The following is a 19,686-nucleotide window of genomic DNA, read 5'->3' as shown; positions in this document are numbered from 1 at the left end:
TACAGTAGATGTGCATAATCAACAAATACATGATATAAAGACAATTCAATAGCACGTAGTCTGAACTTCAAATGAGAAGTAGATTTTTTTTCTGGCAAATTTCAAAGCTATGTCTATTTCGACTCCTCCTGTATCATGTGACAGCCATCAGCCAATCACAAATGCATATACATATAGTCTGAGAATTCTTGCACATGCTCAGTAGGAGCTGGTGACTCAAAAAATGTAAATAGAAAAAGACTGTGCACATTTTTTTAATGTAAGTAAATTTGAAAGTTGTTTAAAATTGCCTGCTCTATCTGAATCATGAAAGTTTAATTTTGACTTCAGTGCCCCTTTAAGCCTGCATTTCAAGAACTACAATAGAAAGACTAGATGGCCTTTGGGTTTGTAGTTCAGTATACATTTCATTGTTGGTCTATAGGAGTGATCTCTATTGTTTGATTAGGCTACATGTAGATTGTAAGCTCTTCAGACCTCCTGTATTTAATTGTTTTGTTTAGTCTGTTTTATGTAGCTCAATTTCTTTATTACCATGAATCAGCGTCGTTGTGCTCCCCTACTTGTGTGCACAATATTTGGCATCACTTTACCAACAAATGATAAAATAATTCCTGATGGAACCAATAGTAAGTAGAACATACAAATAAAACCGAAAAGGGTGAAAAGGGAATGAGTCCAAGAGATGACTCAAGGGACCAAGGGATATGGAAGGGGACAAAACAATCAAATATAAATTCCTAGATGACCACAACAAAAAAAGGGCAGTGTTGAATGCAAAAATAGTTATTTGGAGACCAAAATAAAAAGAAAGAAGCATCCCCTAGGCAAAGACCTTTGACAAAGCATTTGCGAAACGTACGTCAGGCGTTTTGGTGCTATCTCCTGATGTTATGGTGTATGTAATATGAAGCCTGGTTGCTCTGAGGGATATGAACCTTAAAGTTTGAAATCATTTTTGTCTTTTACAGAAGCTTAGTACGGAGACACTCAGTGCTTTTTAATAATTGGTGCAGTTGTGCGACAACAGATTAGATAGTAGCCAATCTCCTTGGCCTTTCGGGGGGTTAACAGTTACCTAATAGCTTTGTGATTAGGGATCTTTTTAGAGTTTCCGCACGTGCTCCAATGGGGATGGTCACCCTATATGTACTAGCTTCTTACTTTATATGAATGATATTGTTATCTACCTATCTTGAGGGGTGGCACTTAGATTTTACTTATATTTTATATAGGTTTTATTATTCACCCGTTCTGTGTTGTATATACATTTGAGGGAATTTTCTAATTATGAGTTAAGTGTGCCTAGGGTAAGCTCCTAGGGGAAGCTTCTTTCTTTTTCTTTTGGTCTCTACAGAACATACAAATAGACGAGATCTTCTGATAGCTAATTAGGGTCTACGAATACCTTGTGTGCATCCAGCTCTCTCTGTTTTTGATCTTCATTCTCCTGCTTGTGCCTTTCAAGCGCCTCATTATGTCCAAGCTCCTCTATGGAATATTGGAACTTAATTTTTGCAATATCTCTCTAAAACACAACGTGATAGTAACATATTGTCATCAAAACAAGATAGAAGGTACTTCTTTAGATATAGCCAAGGACAGGAACCACAGAGACAAGACTTAAAGGGACACTAAACCCAATTTCTTTCTTTAATAATTCAGATAGAGCAGGCAAATTTAAGCAACTTTCTCATTTACTCCTATTATCAGATTGTCTTCGTTCTCTTGCTATCTTTATTTAAAAAGCAGGAATTTAAAGCTTAGGAGCCGGCCCATTTTTTGATCAGAACCTGGGTTGCACTTGCTTATTAGTGGCTATCCAGAGTTCTGAACCTAAGATGGGCCTCCTAAGCTTTACATTCCTGCTTTTTAAATAAAGATAGCAAGAGAACAACAACAAATTGATAATAGGAGTAAAACAGAAAGTTGCTTAAAATTGCCTGCTCTATCTGAATCATTAAAGAAAAAAATTGGATTTAGTATCCCTAGTGACCAGACTATTTTTCAATTTTCTTACCCTTAATGACAATGGCTATTTTTAAATTTCTGCAGTGTTTGCGTTTAGCTGTAATTTTCCTCTCACTCATTTACTGTACCCACACATATTATATAACGTTTTTCTCGCCATTAAATTGACTTTCTAAAGATACCATTATTTTCATCATATAATTTACTATAAAAATCTTTTATAAAATATGATGAAAAAATAAAAACACTTATTCTAACTTTTAACACCAAAATCTGTTACACATCTACGACCACCAACAAATACCCATGCTAAATAGTTTCTAAATTTTGTCCTGAGTTTAGAAATACACAATGTTTACATCTTCTTTGCTTTTTTTACAAGTTATAGGGCAATAAGTACAAGTAGCACTTTGCTATTTCCAAACCATTTGTTTTCAAAATTAGTGATAGTTACATTGTATCACTGATATCTGTCAGGAATCCATGAATATCCCTTCACATGTATATATATTTTTTTAGTGGACAACCCAAAGTATTGATCTAGGCCCACTTTGGTATATTTCATGCCACCATTTCACTGCCAAATGTGATCAAATAAAAAAAATCGTTACATTTTTCACAAACTTTTTCACAAACTTTAGGTTTCTCATTGAAATAATTTACAAACAGCTTGTGAAATTATGGCACAAATGGTTTAAGTTTGGTCAAAATGTGGCTTTTTTTTTATAAATATAGCCCATTTTTCTGTAGTGTAGCCGCCCCCCCTCAATACCCTATGCCCTCCCTCTCCCAGATCCCTTTCCCAATACTTAATTTCTTATTGTCCACCTCCCTCTCCCTCCCTCCTACAGGCTCCAGCAGTCCAGCACTTAATAGAGTGCGCACGCGCACCCCCTAACACGCACTGCTGGAACTGCTAGCGGGAACTGATCTAGCGACGGGCCGCCCACCCGCCTCCCTGCTATGGCTCCCACCCACCAACGATCGGTACAATCGCTGGCCGATGCAGAGAGGGCCACAAAGTGGCCCTCTGTGCATCGGTTTGCTTAAAAAGGGTATTGCATGATGGCTTAATATTGAGGCATCGCTGCAATATCCTGAAAGCGTCTGGAAGCGATCACCATCGCTTCCTGCGCTTGAAAACACTGAGGACGTGCAGGGTCATTAAATATCAGTTTTTGCAGGTGAAAGTGATGCAGCATATCTGTAAAAAGCTGACTAGTAAAATATCACATGAGCATCTTCTGATAGAAAAGGAAGATATTTTGAGGCAAAATATCTTCAATTATTGTTATCTGCATAGTCAAAAAAAAACACACAAAAACAGCCAATCATCATCATCAATGCTGAGTTCATACATAACTGTGATCTTGTGGGATTTCAACATAATCTTGAGAGACTTCATAGTAAATTTTCTTAAATTGAGGAGGTAAATAAAGTGACTGTGCCTCCACATTCCCAATGCATGCTCCCTTGCAAGTCCTGGGACTAGCATCCTGATTGGCTGCTTAATGTACCTTTACAATGGGATGTGTCTATCCAACACAGTTGATATCATCAGCCACTGAGCAATGGATCCTCCCTACATATGCATTTAAATTACCTGCTATCTTCAATATCAATATATTTTTAATGTTTTTTATTTTGTTGTACTTTGTGCCATGTTAGTGACAGAGAATTGCTTCACACTGTGATCAATTGAATTGTTATGTGTCATTGAAGGCATGCAACGAAAAATATCTAGGGATAAACATGTTTAAACCTTTCTTTATTTTCACATTTAACACAGCATATTCCTAGGTAACTGAGAATTTACTGTATAATTTTAATTAAAAGGGCCATGATACCCAACTCTTTAAACACTTGAAAGTGATGCAGCATAGCTGTAAAAAGCTGACTAGAAAATATCACCTGAACATCTCTATGTAAAAAAGAGAGATATTTTACCTCAAAATGTCCTAAGTATTCACACCCCATTGTAATGGACTTTAAGCAGCAAATCAGTATGCCTGTCCCGGGGCCGGCAAGGGAGCGTGCCTCATGCACACTCATGTTATTTCCCTATATTCAGTTTCAGGAAGTTTACTATGAATTCTCATGAGAGTTAAGTAAAATCTCATGAGATCACAGTAAAAGAGCTCATGACATCAGCACTGCTGATGCTGATTGGCTGCTGTTCATTTCTTCCTTTTTCTTTTTTTTTTAAACCTGCAGCTGGGCAGTAACTGAAAACAGAATTTATATCTTACCTGATAAATTCCTTTCTCCTACGGTGTGTCCGGTCCACGGCTTCATCCTTACTTGTGGGAATATTCTCTTCCCTAACAGGAAATGGCAAAGAGGCACACAGCAAAAGCTGTCCATATAGCCCCTCCTCTGGCCCCGCCCCCCAGTCATTCGACCGACGGTTAGGAGAAAAAAGGAGAAACTATAGGGTGCCGTGGTGACTGTAGTGTATAGAGATAAAAAATATTCAAGCCTGACAAAAAGCCAGGGCGGGCCGTGGACCGGACACACCGTAGGAGAAAGGAATTTATCAGGTAAGATATAAATTCTGTTTTCTCCTACATAGGTGTGTCCGGTCCACGGCTTCATCCTTACTTGTGGGAACCAATACCAAAGCTTTAGAACACGGATGAAGGGAGGGAACAAGTCAGGCAACCTAAACGGAAGGCACCACGGCTTGCAAAACCTTTCTCCCAAAAACAGCCTCCGAAGAAGCAAAAGTATCGAATTTGTAAAATTTTGTAAAAGTATGCAGTGAAGACCAAGTCGCTGCCTTACAAATCTGATCAACAGAAGCCTCGTTCTTGAAGGCCCATGCGGAAGCCACAGCCCTAGTAGAGTGAGCTGTAATTCGTTCAGGAGGCTGCCGTCCGGCAGTCTCATAAGCCAATCGGATGATGCTTTTCAGCCAAAAGGAAAGAGAGGTAGCAGTAGCTTTCTGCCCTCTCCTCTTACCAGAATAAACGACAAACAAGGATGAAGTTTGTCTGAAATCCTTAGTTGCCTCTAAGTAGAATTTTAGAGCACGGACCACATCTAGGTTGTGTAACAAACGTTCCTTCTTTGAAACTGGATTCGGACACAGGGAAGGAACAACTATTTCCTGGTTAATATTCCTGTTGGAAACCACCTTTGGAAGAAAACCAGGTTTGGTACGTAAAACTACCTTATCTGAATGGAAAACCAGATAGGGAGTAGAACACTGCAGAGCAGATAATTCAGAAACTCTTCTAGCAGAAGAAATAGCAACCAAACACAGAACTTTCCAAGATAGTAACTTAATATCTATGGAATGTAAGGGTTCAAACGGAACCCCTTGAAGAACTGAAAGAACTAAGTTTAGACTCCATGGAGGAGTCATAGGTCTGTAGACAGGCTTGATTCTAACTAATGCCTGTACAAACGCCTGTACATCTGGCACGGCTGCCAGTCGTTTGTGTAACAAAACAGACAGAGCAGATATCTGTCCTTTTAAAGAACTAGCTGACAAACCTTTATCCAAACCCTCTTGGAGAAAGGAAAGTATTCTAGGAATTTTGATTTTACTCCAAGAAAATCCTTAGGAATTGCACCAACAGATATATTTTTGCCATATCTTATGGTAAATTTTCCTAGTCACTGGTTTTCTGGCTTGAACCAGAGTGTCTATAACCGAATCAGAAAACCCACGCTTAGATAGAATCAAGCGTTCAATTTCCAAGCAGTCAGTTGCAGAGAGACTAGATTTGGGTGTCTGAATGGACCTTGAACTAGAAGATCCTGCCTCAAAGGTAGCTTCCATGGTGGAACCGATGACATATTCACCAGATCTGCATACCAAGTCCTGCGTGGCCACGCAGGAGCTATTAGAATCACCGAGGCCTTCTCCTGTTTGATCCTGGCTACAAGCCTGGGAAGGAGAGGGAACGGTGGAAACACATAAGCCAGATTGAAAGACCAGGGCGCCACTAATGCATCCACCAGTGCCGCCTTGGGATCCCTGGATCTGGACCCGTAGCGAGGAACCTTGGAGTTCTGACGAGACGCCATCAGATCCATATCTGGGTTGCCCCATAGTTGAGTTAACTGGGCAAAGACCTCCGGGTGAAACTCCCACTCCCCCGGATGGAAAGTCTGACGACTCAGATAATCCGCCTCCCAGTTGTCTACTCCTGGGATGTGAATTGCAGAAAGATGGCAGGAGTGATCCTCCGCCCATTCGATGATCTTGGAGACCTCTCTCATCGCTAAGGAACTCTTTGTTCCCCCCTGATGATTGATGTACGCTACAGTAGTCATGTTGTCCGACTGAAATCTTATGAACCTGGCCTCCGCTAGTTGAGGCCAAGCTAGGAGCGCATTGAATATTGCTCTCAGTTCCAAAATGTTTATCGGGAGAAGAGACTCTTCCCGAGACCATAGACCCTGAGCTTTCAGAAAGTCCCAGACCGCACCCCAACCCAAAAGGCTGGCGTCGGTCGTGACAATGACCCACTCCGGTCTGCGGAAACTCATTCCTTGAGACAGGTGATCCTGAGTCAACCACCAGAGGAGTGAGTCCCTGGTTATCTGATCTACTTGAATTTGGGGAGACAAGTCTGCATAATCCCCATTCCACTGTTTGAGCATGCACAGCTGTAATGGTCTTAAATGAATTCGAGCAAAAGGAACCACGTCCATTGCTGCAACCATTAGACCTATTACTTCCATGCACTGAGCTATGGAGGGCTGAGGAATAGAATGAAGAACTCGACAAGCGTTTAGAAGCTTTATCTTTCTGACCTCTGTCAGGAAGATCTTCATTTCCACAGAATCTATTATTGTTCCCAGAAAAGGAACTTTTGTGGACGGTGACAGGGAACTTTTTTGTATGTTCACCTTCCACCCATGAGATCTGAGGAAGGCTACGACAATGTCTGTATGAGCCCTTGCTTTGAAAAGAGACGACGCTTGAATTAGAATGTCGTCTAGGTAAGGTGCTACAGCAATGCCCCTCGGCCTTAGGACCGCTAGAAGGGACCCTAGCACCTTTGTGAAAATTCTGGGAGCGGTGGCTAAACCGAATGGAAGAGCCACGAACTGGTAATGTTTGTCCAGAAAGGCGAACCTCAGGAACTGATGATGAGTTTTGTGGATCGAGATATGTAGATACGCATCCTTTAAGTCCACGGTAGTCAAATATTGACCCTCCTGGATTGTTGGCATAATTGTCCGAATGGTTTCCATTTTGGAAGATGGAATTTGTTTAATATCTTTAAATCCAGAATTGGCTTGAAAGTTCCCTCTTTTTTGGGAACTACAAACAGGTACGAGTAAAAAACCTAGACCTTGTTCCCCTGAGGGGACTGGGTTTATCACTCCCATCTTTAATAGGTCTCTTACGCAATGTAAGAATGCCTGTCTCTTTATCTGGTCTGAAGATAAGCGAGACATGTGGAACCTTCCCTTTGGAGGAAGTCCCTTGAACTCTAGAAGGTATCCCTGGGAGACTATTTCTAGTGCCCAGGGATCCGGAACATCTCTTGCCCAAGCCTGAGCAAAGAGAGATAATCTGCCCCCTACGAGATCCGGTCCCGGATCGGGGGCTACCCCTTCATGCTGTCTTGGTAGCAGCAGTAGGTTTCTTGGTCTGTTTACCCTTGTTCCAGCCTTGCACGGGCTTCCATGCAGGTTTGGGCTGGACAGCGTTACCGTCTTGTCTAGAGGCTGTAAAGTTATTAGAAAGGTCGCTTGTCTGGAGCGACCTTTCTAATTCCTCAAACCAAAAAGACGCCGCTGAGGTGACAGTAATAATACACGTAACTGGTTGAAGAATGAAGCCTTGCTGAACAAAAATCTTTTTAAGCAATCCTTCCAATTTTTTATCCATAGGATCTTTGAAAGCGCAGCTGTCCTCTATAGGAATAGTTGTGCGCTTTGCTAAGGTTGAAACTGCTCCCTCTACCTTCGGGACCGTCTGCCATGTGTCCCTTCTGGGGTCTACAATGGGAAACATTTTCTTAAATATAGGAGGTGGGGCAAAGGGAATACCCGGTTTCTCCCACTCCTTATTCACTATGTCCGCTACCTTTTTGGGTATTGGAAAGGCGTCATTGTGCGCTGGAACCTCTAAGAACTTGTCCAATTTGCACAACTTCTCTGGGATTACCATAGAATCACAGTCATCAAGAGTAGCTAATACCTCCTTAAGCAGGGCGCGGAGATGTTCTAGCTTAAATTTAAATGCTACTATATCGGGCTCTGCCTGTTGAGAAATTTTCCCTGAGTCAGAAATTTCTCCCTCAGACAGTCCCTCCCTTACAGCCAATTCCGATTGATGTGAGGGTAAAATAGATAAGGCATCGTCAGCGTCTAATTGTTCATCTGTATTTAAAACTGAACAATCACGCTTTCTCTGAAATGCTGCCAGTTTGGATAACAGATTTGCTATAGAATTATGCACTACTGCTGATAACTGCTGCATAGAAACAAGCATTGTCGCGCTAGAAGGTGTCGCCTGCGCGGGCAAAGCTGGTGTAGACACAGAAGGAGAGGATGTAGAACTACCCCCACTACCTTCATTAGATAAATCATCTTGGGCAACTTTATTAAATGTGACAGAACTGTCCTTACTTTGTTTGGACGCTATGGCACAATTATCACATACACTCGAAGGGGGAACCACATTGGCCTCTATACACACAGAACATAAGTTATCTGATGGTTCAGACATGTTAAACAGATTTTGGCAGGCTTTTAATGCAATAAAAACGATTTTAAGCAAAACCGTTACTGTCTCTTTAAATAATAAAAAGACACACTTTATTTCTGAATGTTCAAAAAACTATGAAGGCAATATCCGATTTTTATAAAATTTATACCCCAGTGTCTTAATGCTTTGAAAGTATTGCACACCAAAAATAGAGACTCTAGACCCTAAAATAAGCAAACCGGAGCTAATTGTTGAATTTAACCGGTTTAACACACTACAGTCCCTGCTACAGCTCCTGCTGTAGCTTTTACCTTCCTTAGGGGTTAACCACCACAGAAATAAGCCTTCCGGAGTCGTTTTCTGAGCCACAGGACCCTCTCACATGAAACTGCATGCACTGCCTTTGAAATCAACTGCGCAACTTAGGCGCGAAAATGAGGCCTCCTCCCTCAGCATACTAGAGTGAAGGGGCCTTCCTGACTAGATTAGGCGTCTAATACAAAGCCAGATCTAATAAAAACGTTCCCAAGTGTATATAAGTTTACAAAACATCTCAAATGCTATGAAAATGTAATAAAAATCAATCGATTTGGCCCACAATAGTGTCTACCAGCATAAAAACCAGAAAAAGTAAGCCTGTTATCTTGTTGCTGAGTTCTAAGAAAAATGGCTTACCGTTTTCCCTGAGGGGAAAAATGACAGTCTTCTATCAATAGCCAGTGTTGTTAGAAAGTAGACTAGTCATACCTGAAGCAGATGAGTCTGCAAACTGTTACCCCCAACTGAAGTTCTCTGGTTTCAACAGTCCTGCGTGGTAACAGCAATGGATTTTAGTTACTTGTGCTAAAATCATAGCCCTCTTTAACAGAAATCTTCATCACTTTTCTGTTGTAGAGTAAATAGTACAAGTCGGCACTATTTTAAAATAACAAACTCTTGATAGAAGAAATAAAAACTACAACTAAACACCACAAACTCTTTACCATCCCTGTGGAGATGCTACTTGTTCAGAGCAGCAAAGAGAATGACTGGGGGGCGGGGCCAGAGGAGGGGCTATATGGACAGCTTTTGCTGTGTGCCTCTTTGCCATTTCCTGTTAGGGAAGAGAATATTCCCACAAGTAAGGATGAAGCCGTGGACCGGACACACCTATGTAGGAGAAATATAACTTTTTACACAACACTTACTCTAGTGAGCTGAGAAAATTGTGAGGTAAAATATCTTCCTTTTTTACATAGAGATGCTCAGGTGATATTTTTATGTCAGCTTTTTACAGTTATACTGCATCACTTTCAAGTGATTTAGCATATGAGTATTATGTCCCTTTAATGGTACCTGAAAATGTATTCCATGTTTAAAATTAGGTCTTGACAAAGACCAATCTCATAAAACAATAATTTTCTTTACATATGGCACAGTTTGGCCAAGGGATCCCACAGGACACTTGGTGTGCATGCAATTTTCTGTTAACTTAAGCCAGAAGAGAGCTTTGTAGCGTGCCTCAAAGAAGTCTATGAGGTTAGGGAGCTAGCACGGCCACACTATCCAAACTCCAGATTGTTAGCGAGCTTGAGGCTTTTGCTAGACCGCAACCATTTTACTTTGGCTTGTAATCTGAGGGCAAGAACAAGAGCCTACTGAGCTGTGCTGGCACTCAACAGGGCTCATATTCTTTGTGCGCCATATTGTTAATTTGAAAAAAAGACTTACTAACCTTTACAATATTGTGTTAACTTCTTTGCAGCAAAACATCTCAATAAAATCACTAAGTGCAAAAGAGTTTACTTACAATATTTTCATCCAGTAGTCTGAAATCCAAATACACCAGGTCAGGTAAGTGTGCAGCAATGTACATTTTATATTGTTCATCTTCAGACAGAGGGTTCCCCTTAAGACTTAATGAACGTAAAAATCGGAATCTACGCAGGTACGGGATCTGATGTACAAGAAACAATAAGAAAAAAGAATGATAACAGATTCTGGAAACTCATTTGATGACATTTTATTGAAACGTTTGCCTGTTACAATAGCAGGAGTTATAGCAAAAAGGAACATTACTGACTGCAAGTCATGTATCAATGTTTTATTGTGTGTGACACAGCTACACTATAGTCATGTCATTATCACTGTGTGATTTTGTGTGTGTGTGTCACGGCTAAACTGTAGTCATGTATCAGTGTGTAATTGTGTGTGTGATATTGTATGTGTCACAGCTAAACTGTAGTCATGTATCAGTGTGTAATTGTGTGTGTGATATTGTATGTGTCACAGCTATACTGTAGTCATGTATTGCTATGTGATTGTGTGTGTGATATTGTATGTGTCACAGCTAAACTGTAGTCATGTATCAGTGTGTAATTGTGTGTGTGATATTGTATGTGTCACAGCTATACTGTAGTCATGTATCAGTGTGTAATTGTGTGTGTGATATTGTGTGTGTCACAGCTATACTGTAGTCATGTATCAGTGTGTAATTGTGTGTGTGATATTGTGTGTGTCACAGCTATACTGTAGTCATGTATTGCTATGTGATTGTGTGTGTGATATTGTATGTGTCAAAGCTATACTGTAGTCATGTATTGCTATGTGATTGTGTGTGAGTGTTACAGTAAAACTGTAGTCATGTATCAGTGTGTAATTGTGTGTGTGATATTGTATGTGTCACAGCTAAACTGTAGTCATGTATCAGTGTGTAATTGTGTGTGTGATATTGTATGTGTCACAGCTATACTGTAGTCATGTATTGCTATGTGATTGTGTGTGTGATATTGTATGTGTCACAGCTATACTGTAGTCATGTATTGCTATGTGATTGTATGTGAGTGTCACAGTTAAACTGTAGTCATGTATCAGTGTGTAATTGTGTGTGTGATATTGTGTGTGTCACAGCTATACTGTAGTCATGTATTGCTATGTGATTGTGTGTGAGTGTCACAGTTAAATTATAGTCATGTATCAGTGTATAATTGTGTGTGTGATATTGTATGTGTCACAGCTATACTGTAGTCATGTATTGCTATGTGATTGTGTGTGTGATATTGTATGTGTCACAGCTATACTGTAGTCATGTATTGCTATGTGATTGTATGTGAGTGTCACAGTTAAACTGTAGTCATGTATCAGTGTGTAATTGTGTGTGTGATATTGTGTGTGTCACAGCTATACTGTAGTCATGTATTGCTATGTGATTGTGTGTGAGTGTCACAGTTAAACTGTAGTCATGTATCAGTGTGTAATTGTGTGTGTGATATTGTGTGTGTCACAGCTATACTGTAGTCATGTATTGCTATGTGATTGTGTGTGAGTGTCACAGTTAAATTATAGTCATGTATCAGTGTATAATTGTGTGTGTGATATTGTATGTGTCACAGCTAAACTGTAGTCATGTATCAGTGTGTAATTGTGTGTGTGATATTGTATGTGTCACAGCTATACTGTAGTCATGTATTGCTATGTGATTGTGTGTGTGATATTGTATGTGTCACAGCTATACTGTAGTCATGTATTGCTATGTGATTGTATGTGAGTGTCACAGTTAAACTGTAGTCATGTATCAGTGTGTAATTGTGTGTGTGATATTGTGTGTGTCACAGCTATACTGTAGTCATGTATTGCTATGTGATTGTGTGTGAGTGTCACAGTTAAATTATAGTCATGTATCAGTGTATAATTGTGTGTGTGATATTGTATGTGTCACAGCTATACTGTAGTCATGTATTGCTATGTGATTGTGTGTGTGATATTGTATGTGTCACAGCTATACTGTAGTCATGTATTGCTATGTGATTGTATGTGAGTGTCACAGTTAAACTGTAGTCATGTATCAGTGTGTAATTGTGTGTGTGATATTGTGTGTGTCACAGCTATACTGTAGTCATGTATTGCTATGTGATTGTGTGTGTGTGTGTCACAGTTAAACTGTTAGTCATGTATCATTGTGTGTGTGTGAGAGAGAGTCACAGCTACACTGTAGAAATGTATCACTGTACAATTGTACATGTATGTCACAGTAAGACTGTAAGTCTTGTATCATTGTGTTTGTGGGGTGTGTGTCATAGCTACACTGTAGACGTGTATCAGTGTGTGTGTCACAGTTAGACTGTAAGTCACTGTATGTGTGTGTCACATCTACACAGTAGATGTTTATCAGTGTGTGTGTGTGTGTGTCACACCTATGTCACAACTAAACTATAAGTCATGTATCAGTGTGTGATTGTTTGTGTGTGTCAGCTACACTGTAGACATGTATCAGTGTGTGTCACAGCTACACTTTAGACGTGTATCAGTGTGTGTGTGTGTGTTACAGCTACACTGTAGACGTGTATCAGTGTGTGTGAGTGTGTGAGTGTGTGTGTGTGTTACAGCTACACTGAAGAGGTATCAGTGTGTGTGTTTGTGTGTCCCACAGCTAAACTGTAAGTCATGTATCACATACTTATTGTGTGTGTAAAACAGACCCTGCAGATCATGTGTAATTGTGATTCAAGCCATGTGTGAATCATTGAGTGTTCAAATCTTTTTATTATTATTGGTGTTTGTGGATGTACTGAACACCTCTTCTACACTTACATTTTCCAAGGATGTGAGATTATTGTTGCCCAGGGATAAAACCTGAAGGTTTTTGAGACTGTCCATGTTTTCAATTAAAGATATCCTGTTGTTGTACAAGCTGAGATCCTGCATTTTGGTGAGAGCATCCAGTCCCTCTATTTTCTCTATATTGTTAAATGACAAATCTGTATACAAATATTAAAGTGAATATCAAACACGTGTCAGAAGATACCATACAGCATGATGTAAAAAAGAATAAGGAAAAGATTGTTAACAGCGCTAGCTACCCAGTTTTAAGAATTCATTCCAAATATCTGGATGTACTTTGTAAATTAATACAATATATAACAAGATCAAACCATAATTTAAAAAAATGAGTTAACTTGAGCATCACCAACAAGTATCAGAATAATATAAAAAATATAGGTACAATTAAAAGGTTAAAATTCAAGAATTAATATATGGGGGCATATGTATCAAGCTCCGATCCCGTGTTTCTGGCGAGCCTGCAGGCTCGCCAGAAACAGCAGTTATGAAGCAGCGGTCACAAAGACCACTGCTCCATAACCTGTCCGCCTGCTCTGAGCATGCGGACAGACATCGCCGGAAATCAACCCGATCGAGTACGATCGGGTTGATTGACACCCCCCTGCTGGCGGCCTATTGGCCGCAAATCTGCAGGGGGCGGCGTTGCATCAGCATCTCTTGTGAGCTGCTGGTGCAATGCTGAATACGGCGAGCGCATTGCTCGCCGTATTCAGCGATGTCTGTCGGACCTGATCCGCACTGTCGGATCAGGTCCGACAGACATTGTTAACTAGAGGCCATGGTGTCCACTCTTTAAAATATGATCAATAATAGTCTCACTAGTAACCGATCATATGGATGAAAATCCTAATTACAGAGTCTGGTGCTGCTTTTTCACCAAAAGTGTCCTTCAAACCGAATGGAGTATGGTAGAAGCCGCAATTCTGAAAAAGAAAAGAGCGCAACCAGATTCAAGTGTAGTATTCAAATACAAAAATAAAGCGCTACGAAGTTACACTTGTTACACAATGTTAAAATGTTTTGAATTCATCCAAATCACATAAAACCAAGTGATACCCTGCTTGTTTTTCCTTTGTTTTTTTTTAGAAAAGTCAGCGTCTCCTCCGTTGTTATTATCAGGCGTCCTGTGTGCGTCTGTAACCAAGTTACATTAACCGCTGACAGTGATGATTCCTTTGACGTAGACTGACTACGGGTGCCCACAATGTTCAAAAAACCTCAACGCGTTTCAGTTGCTAATGTGCGGTCTTTCTCAAGAGGATAAGTCTCATGGCTAGCAGTGGCAGAGGCTCTCCTTAAAGGGACATAAACCACAATTTTGTCTTTCATGATTTAGATAGAACATAACATTTTAAACAACTTTCTAATTTACTTCTATTATCAAATTTTCTTAGTTTTATTGTTATCCTTTGTGGAAAAGCAGAAATGTAAGCTCAAGAGTGTGCATGTGTCTGCAGCACTATATAGTAGCTGTTTTGCAACAATGTTATACATTAGCAGGGGCACTAGATGGCAGCACTATTTCCGGTTGTGTAGTGCTTCAGGCATGTGCACGATACCTACCTAGGTATCTCTTCAACAAAGAATAACATGAGAATGAAAAAAAATCATAATAGAAGTAAATTGGAAACTTTTTAAAAATTGTGTCCTATATCTGAATTATGATAGAAAATATTTGGGTTTAATGTCCCTTTAAATGTGTGCATCGTCTGTCTCATTGGTGGTTGAGATGCTTAGATTGACACAACTTCCGACACGCAATGGGTTAACCTCGCAACTCCCATCCTGTCTGGAGACATGTGAATAAAGTCCTTGTACAAACAAAGGAAACTCAAACCAACCATATTTATACTTATATATTAACACAAATGAGACTACCACGCATGTCATATCTATTATTTAAGATACATTTAAAAAGTTAAAAATAAATTCATTAAAAAACATAACAATTTACAGTACCTTTAATTCATAAACTAGAACAGATTTCTATCTGAATCACCAAAGATAAAACATGGAATTCATATGATCTAGAACAGTGATTTTAAACCTTTTTTTTTGCCGTGGCACATTTTTTTACATTAAAAAATGCTGTGTCACACCACCATCCCAACATCTTAAAAAATCGCACATTGTAGCCGAATAATCAATACAGTATATATATATAATAATGAGATGTTTTTCCCTCTGCACCAGATGTGATGTTCAAAGGGAGGGAGGAGGGAGGCTGGGAGCACTTTGCCAGACAACATCAGACATTAAAGGAACATTAAGCCCAAAACATTTCTTTCATAATTCAGACAGAGAATACAATTTTAAACAACATTCCAATTTACTTCTATTATTTAATTTGCTTCATTCTTTAGATATCCTTAGTTAAAGAAATAACAATGCACACGTGTGAGCCAATCACATGAGGCATCTATGTGCAGCCACCAATCAGAAGCTACTGAGCCTATCTAGATATGCTTTTCAGGAAATAATATCAAGAGAATGAAGCAAATTAGATAATAGAAGTAAATTAGAAAGTTGTTTAAAATAGTATTCTCTATCTGAATCATGAAAGTAAAAAATGGGGTTTAATGTTCCTTTAAGGAAGCATTTGCATCAGTAGACATAAATTAACTTTAAGCCAGCAGCCCCACTGTTACACATCCTGTTGTGACCGTCCCTCTTACCATAAAATTGCTGGATTTCTGCCTGTAAGGCTGTGAAGTGCCGCGCGCGGGCAGAGAGGAGGAGGGGGAGACTGCACTTGTTGCACTTCAAGAATTCTTCAACGGTCAAACCAATTAATCAGGCTGTTGTTGAGGGCGGGTCCCTCTTGCCCCCCTGTAGCGACGCCACTGCCAGGGCAATAGTGACAATAATAAAAAAAAAAAATTAAACTAAAATGATGGAAGTGACTACTTCCCTCCTCCCAGGGAGTCACAATGGTTTCACTATGGGCAGGAGGAGAACAGAGCAGGATATTTAAATCATCCCCCCAGACCGGAAAGAGCTTTATGTGATAGCTGGGAGGTTAGGATGGGTCCATCAGAAGCTCAACAGATCTCTGGTTTGGAGAGCACAGAGGAGGAGCCCATAACCAGCAGTCACTTTCTATCTGAATATTCTAACCCTGACCCTCTGGAGTCCACTCACCTGGACAGTAGCTTCCAGGCAGTATGGACCGAGCCCTTTGAGATCTTCACTAGCCCAGACTCGAGGACCAGTTTGAGAACTATGGTGAGGATGAGAGCTGCAGCAGTAAGCAGAGCAGCCACTACAGGCAAACAGCCTGCACCGATCACTCCAGCTTTGATCCTGAGAAGCTGTCATTCCAGCCGCGGCTAAGGAGTATGAGAAGAAGCAGCACTGGGAGGAAAGCGTAAGACAAGAGAAAGTGTCCTGGGAATCACAGCAGCATGAGACGGCACAGATCCTTAAGCTACTGTGCCGTCTCCTGCTGCTTTGATTCCCAGGATGCTTTCTCTTGTATAAATGTATAAGAGCAGTTAAGATGGAAACAGCCAAATAGGGAATTCCAGGGGAACATCAGAAGTTTATATTGGAGTGCATACAGTTCATTCTCGAGCACAATTATTTTATGTTCGAAAACATCTATTACAAACAAATTAGAGGCACTGCGATGGGGACAACGTTTGCCCCCGCGTATGCAAACATATATATGCACTATTTTGAGAATGAATATATTTGTAATATTCATTGCTTTAATTGCAACATAATAAAATATTATAGATATATCGATGACATCATCATTCTTTAGGAGGGAGATGTCATTACTATCACTGACTTTGTAGAATATATCAATAATAATGATTATAAACTAAAATTCACTTAAAAACATTCAAAGTCAAATATTGAGTTTTTAGACCTTATAATGTATGTTGATTCTAATAAGAAGAAAACAGCGGTATCAAATTATAGGAAACCGACAGATAGGAATAGCTCCATTAACTATAGAAGTGCACACTTCTATACACTGAGGGAATTCACTGGAAGTAGAATTATTTTTGGATAACATGTGATGTATCAGCACTCTATACATCCATACCACATGCAAAAGGTATAAGAGCAGTTAAGATGGAAATAGCCAAATAGGGAATTCCAGGGGAACATCAGAAGTTTATATTGGAGTCCATATAGTTCATTCATTTTTTAAATATTCATAGAATCTACATCTTATCTTCCTTTTGGTGCGCCCCACATAAATCAGGTCACACCCACATGTCAATAGATAATCTACAAAAGTGAAATCACATGTACATCTGCTTTTGATATTAAAGGGCCATAATACCCAAATGTTTCAACACTTGAAAGTGCTGCAGTATAGCTGTAAAAAGCTGAATAGAAAATATCACCTGAACATCTCTATGTAAAAAAGAAAGATATTTTACCTCAAAAGTTCCTCAGTAGCCACATCCCATTGTAATGAATTTCTAAGCAGCATATTAGTATGTCTGTCCTGGGACAGCTGAAAGGATGAGCCTCATGCACTCTCATATTATTTCCCTATTCAGATTAGGGAAGTTTACAATGAAATCTCATCAGAGTTAAGTCAAATCTCATGAGATCACAGTAAAAGAGTTCATGACCTCAGCACTGCTGATTGGCTGCTATTCATTTCTTCATTTATTTTTTTTACCTGCAGCTGGGAGCAGCTGAGTATAACTTTTTACACAGAACGTACTCTGCTAAGCTGAGGAAATTGTGAGGTAAAATATCTTCTTTTTTTACATAGAGATGCTCAGGTGATATTTTCCTGTCAGCTTTTTACAGTTATACTGCATCAGTTTCAAGTGATTTAGCATATGAGTATTATGTCCCTTAAATTATTTTGTCCTATCACTATTAAAAAACTTTGGGTCCATGTTGATATGTTAACACATGCTACAGGAATTCTTTCCACATTTATATGTGCCCTCTTTTAAACTTAGCCAGTTACTCTGCAATGTAATTTCCTTTTTTATAGGTTTAAATTTACTAGGTGCTAGCAAGTTCTTAAGATTTCTAGCCTTTTTGAAAGTGATTAGTGGGTCATCTGTCAGTGTAAGGGCTAGAAGATCATCAGACTTTAACATTTCCCAATGTTTTTTTAAATAACTCACTACATTTTACTTTCTTTATCCTCTGATTTCATAACATAGAGCCTGTTCTATTACTTTCAAACTATATCCCTTTCCCTTAAACTTATTGGCCATAATATCTGTAATGCTCGTGCTATATTCCACTATCAGACCAAACTTGGCCAGTAGTCTTCTTATCCCGGCGTCAAGTGGAATGAGGAAATATCCTAGAGCAGAGAAAGAGTTTGTAAAATGAGGTAAGCAGTACTCAGGGCAGTACTCAGCGGCAACAGGAAGGTAATTCAGCAGTATGGCAGTTAAGGGGTAAACCAATAGAAGGACTGGGAACAGACAGGAGTCAGCAACAAAAGAATATCCAGCAGTATAACAGTTCAGGGGTAAACCAATAGAATGGTCAGACAGGCAGAGTTCATCAACAGTTAAGCAATCCAGCGTTTAAGGCAAGCAGCGTAGTCAAACAGGCAGAGTTCAGCAACAGTGAATCAATACAGCAATTCAGCATACAGATATACAGCACTCAGGAGCACAAGCAGTAACATCTATACTTGGGCACAGGTGAGAGAGACTGAGGCCTTTACATAGGGAAGACTGGGCGGGCGGTGATGATGTCATCACCGTGTTGCAGTTACACTGCCGTATCCCTAGCAACAGGAGGAGTGCCTGTGTCTATGGCAACGGCCACAGCAGAGCAGAGGAGCAGTGTGACAATATCAGCTTCTTTGTTAAATTCCTCCAAAAAACAGAATTTATGTTTACCTGATAAATTGCTTTCTCCAACGGTGTGTCCGGTCCACGGCGTCATCCTTACTTGTGGGATATTCTCTTCCCCAACAGGAAATGGCAAAGAGCCCAGCAAAGCTGGTCACATGATCCCTCCTAGGCTCCGCCTACCCCAGTCATTCGACCGACGTTAAGGAGGAATATTTGCATAGGAGAAACCATATGTTACCGTGGTGACTGTAGTTAAAGAAAATAAATTATCAGACCTGATTAAAAAAACCAGGGCGGGCCGTGGACCGGACACACCGTTGGAGAAAGCAATTTATCAGGTAAACATAAATTCTGTTTTCTCCAACATAGGTGTGTCCGGTCCACGGCGTCATCCTTACTTGTGGGAACCAATACCAAAGCTTTAGGACACGGATGAAGGGAGGGAGCAAATCAGGTCACCTAAATGGAAGGCACCACGGCTTGCAAAACCTTTCTCCCAAAAATAGCCTCAGAAGAAGCAAAAGTATCAAATTTGTAAAATTTAGAAAAAGTGTGCAGTGAAGACCAAGTCGCTGCCTTACATATCTGATCAACAGAAGCCTCGTTCTTGAAGGCCCATGTGGAAGCCACAGCCCTAGTGGA

General features: G+C 40.0%; 1 protein-coding gene across 1 annotated transcript in view; it reads right to left on the bottom strand.

The window, feature by feature from the left end:
* Positions 1-19,686, bottom strand: part of DRC3 (dynein regulatory complex subunit 3) — a 127,516-nt gene that overhangs the window by 65,038 nt on the left and 42,792 nt on the right. The window contains exons 3-5 of the mRNA XM_053694988.1: positions 13,217-13,383; positions 10,437-10,583; positions 1,409-1,528 (exon numbers count right to left, since the gene is read on the bottom strand). Of these exons, the coding sequence (XP_053550963.1) occupies positions 1,409-1,528; positions 10,437-10,583; positions 13,217-13,383 (434 nt within the window). The remainder of the gene's footprint in view (positions 1-1,408; positions 1,529-10,436; positions 10,584-13,216; positions 13,384-19,686) is intronic.

This window comes from Bombina bombina, chromosome 11 (assembly GCF_027579735.1).
Source record: "Bombina bombina isolate aBomBom1 chromosome 11, aBomBom1.pri, whole genome shotgun sequence".
NCBI lineage: Eukaryota > Metazoa > Chordata > Amphibia > Anura > Bombinatoridae > Bombina > Bombina bombina.
The sequence above is the reverse complement of the archived record's forward strand: the minus strand, read 5'-3'. Positions and strand labels throughout refer to the sequence as shown.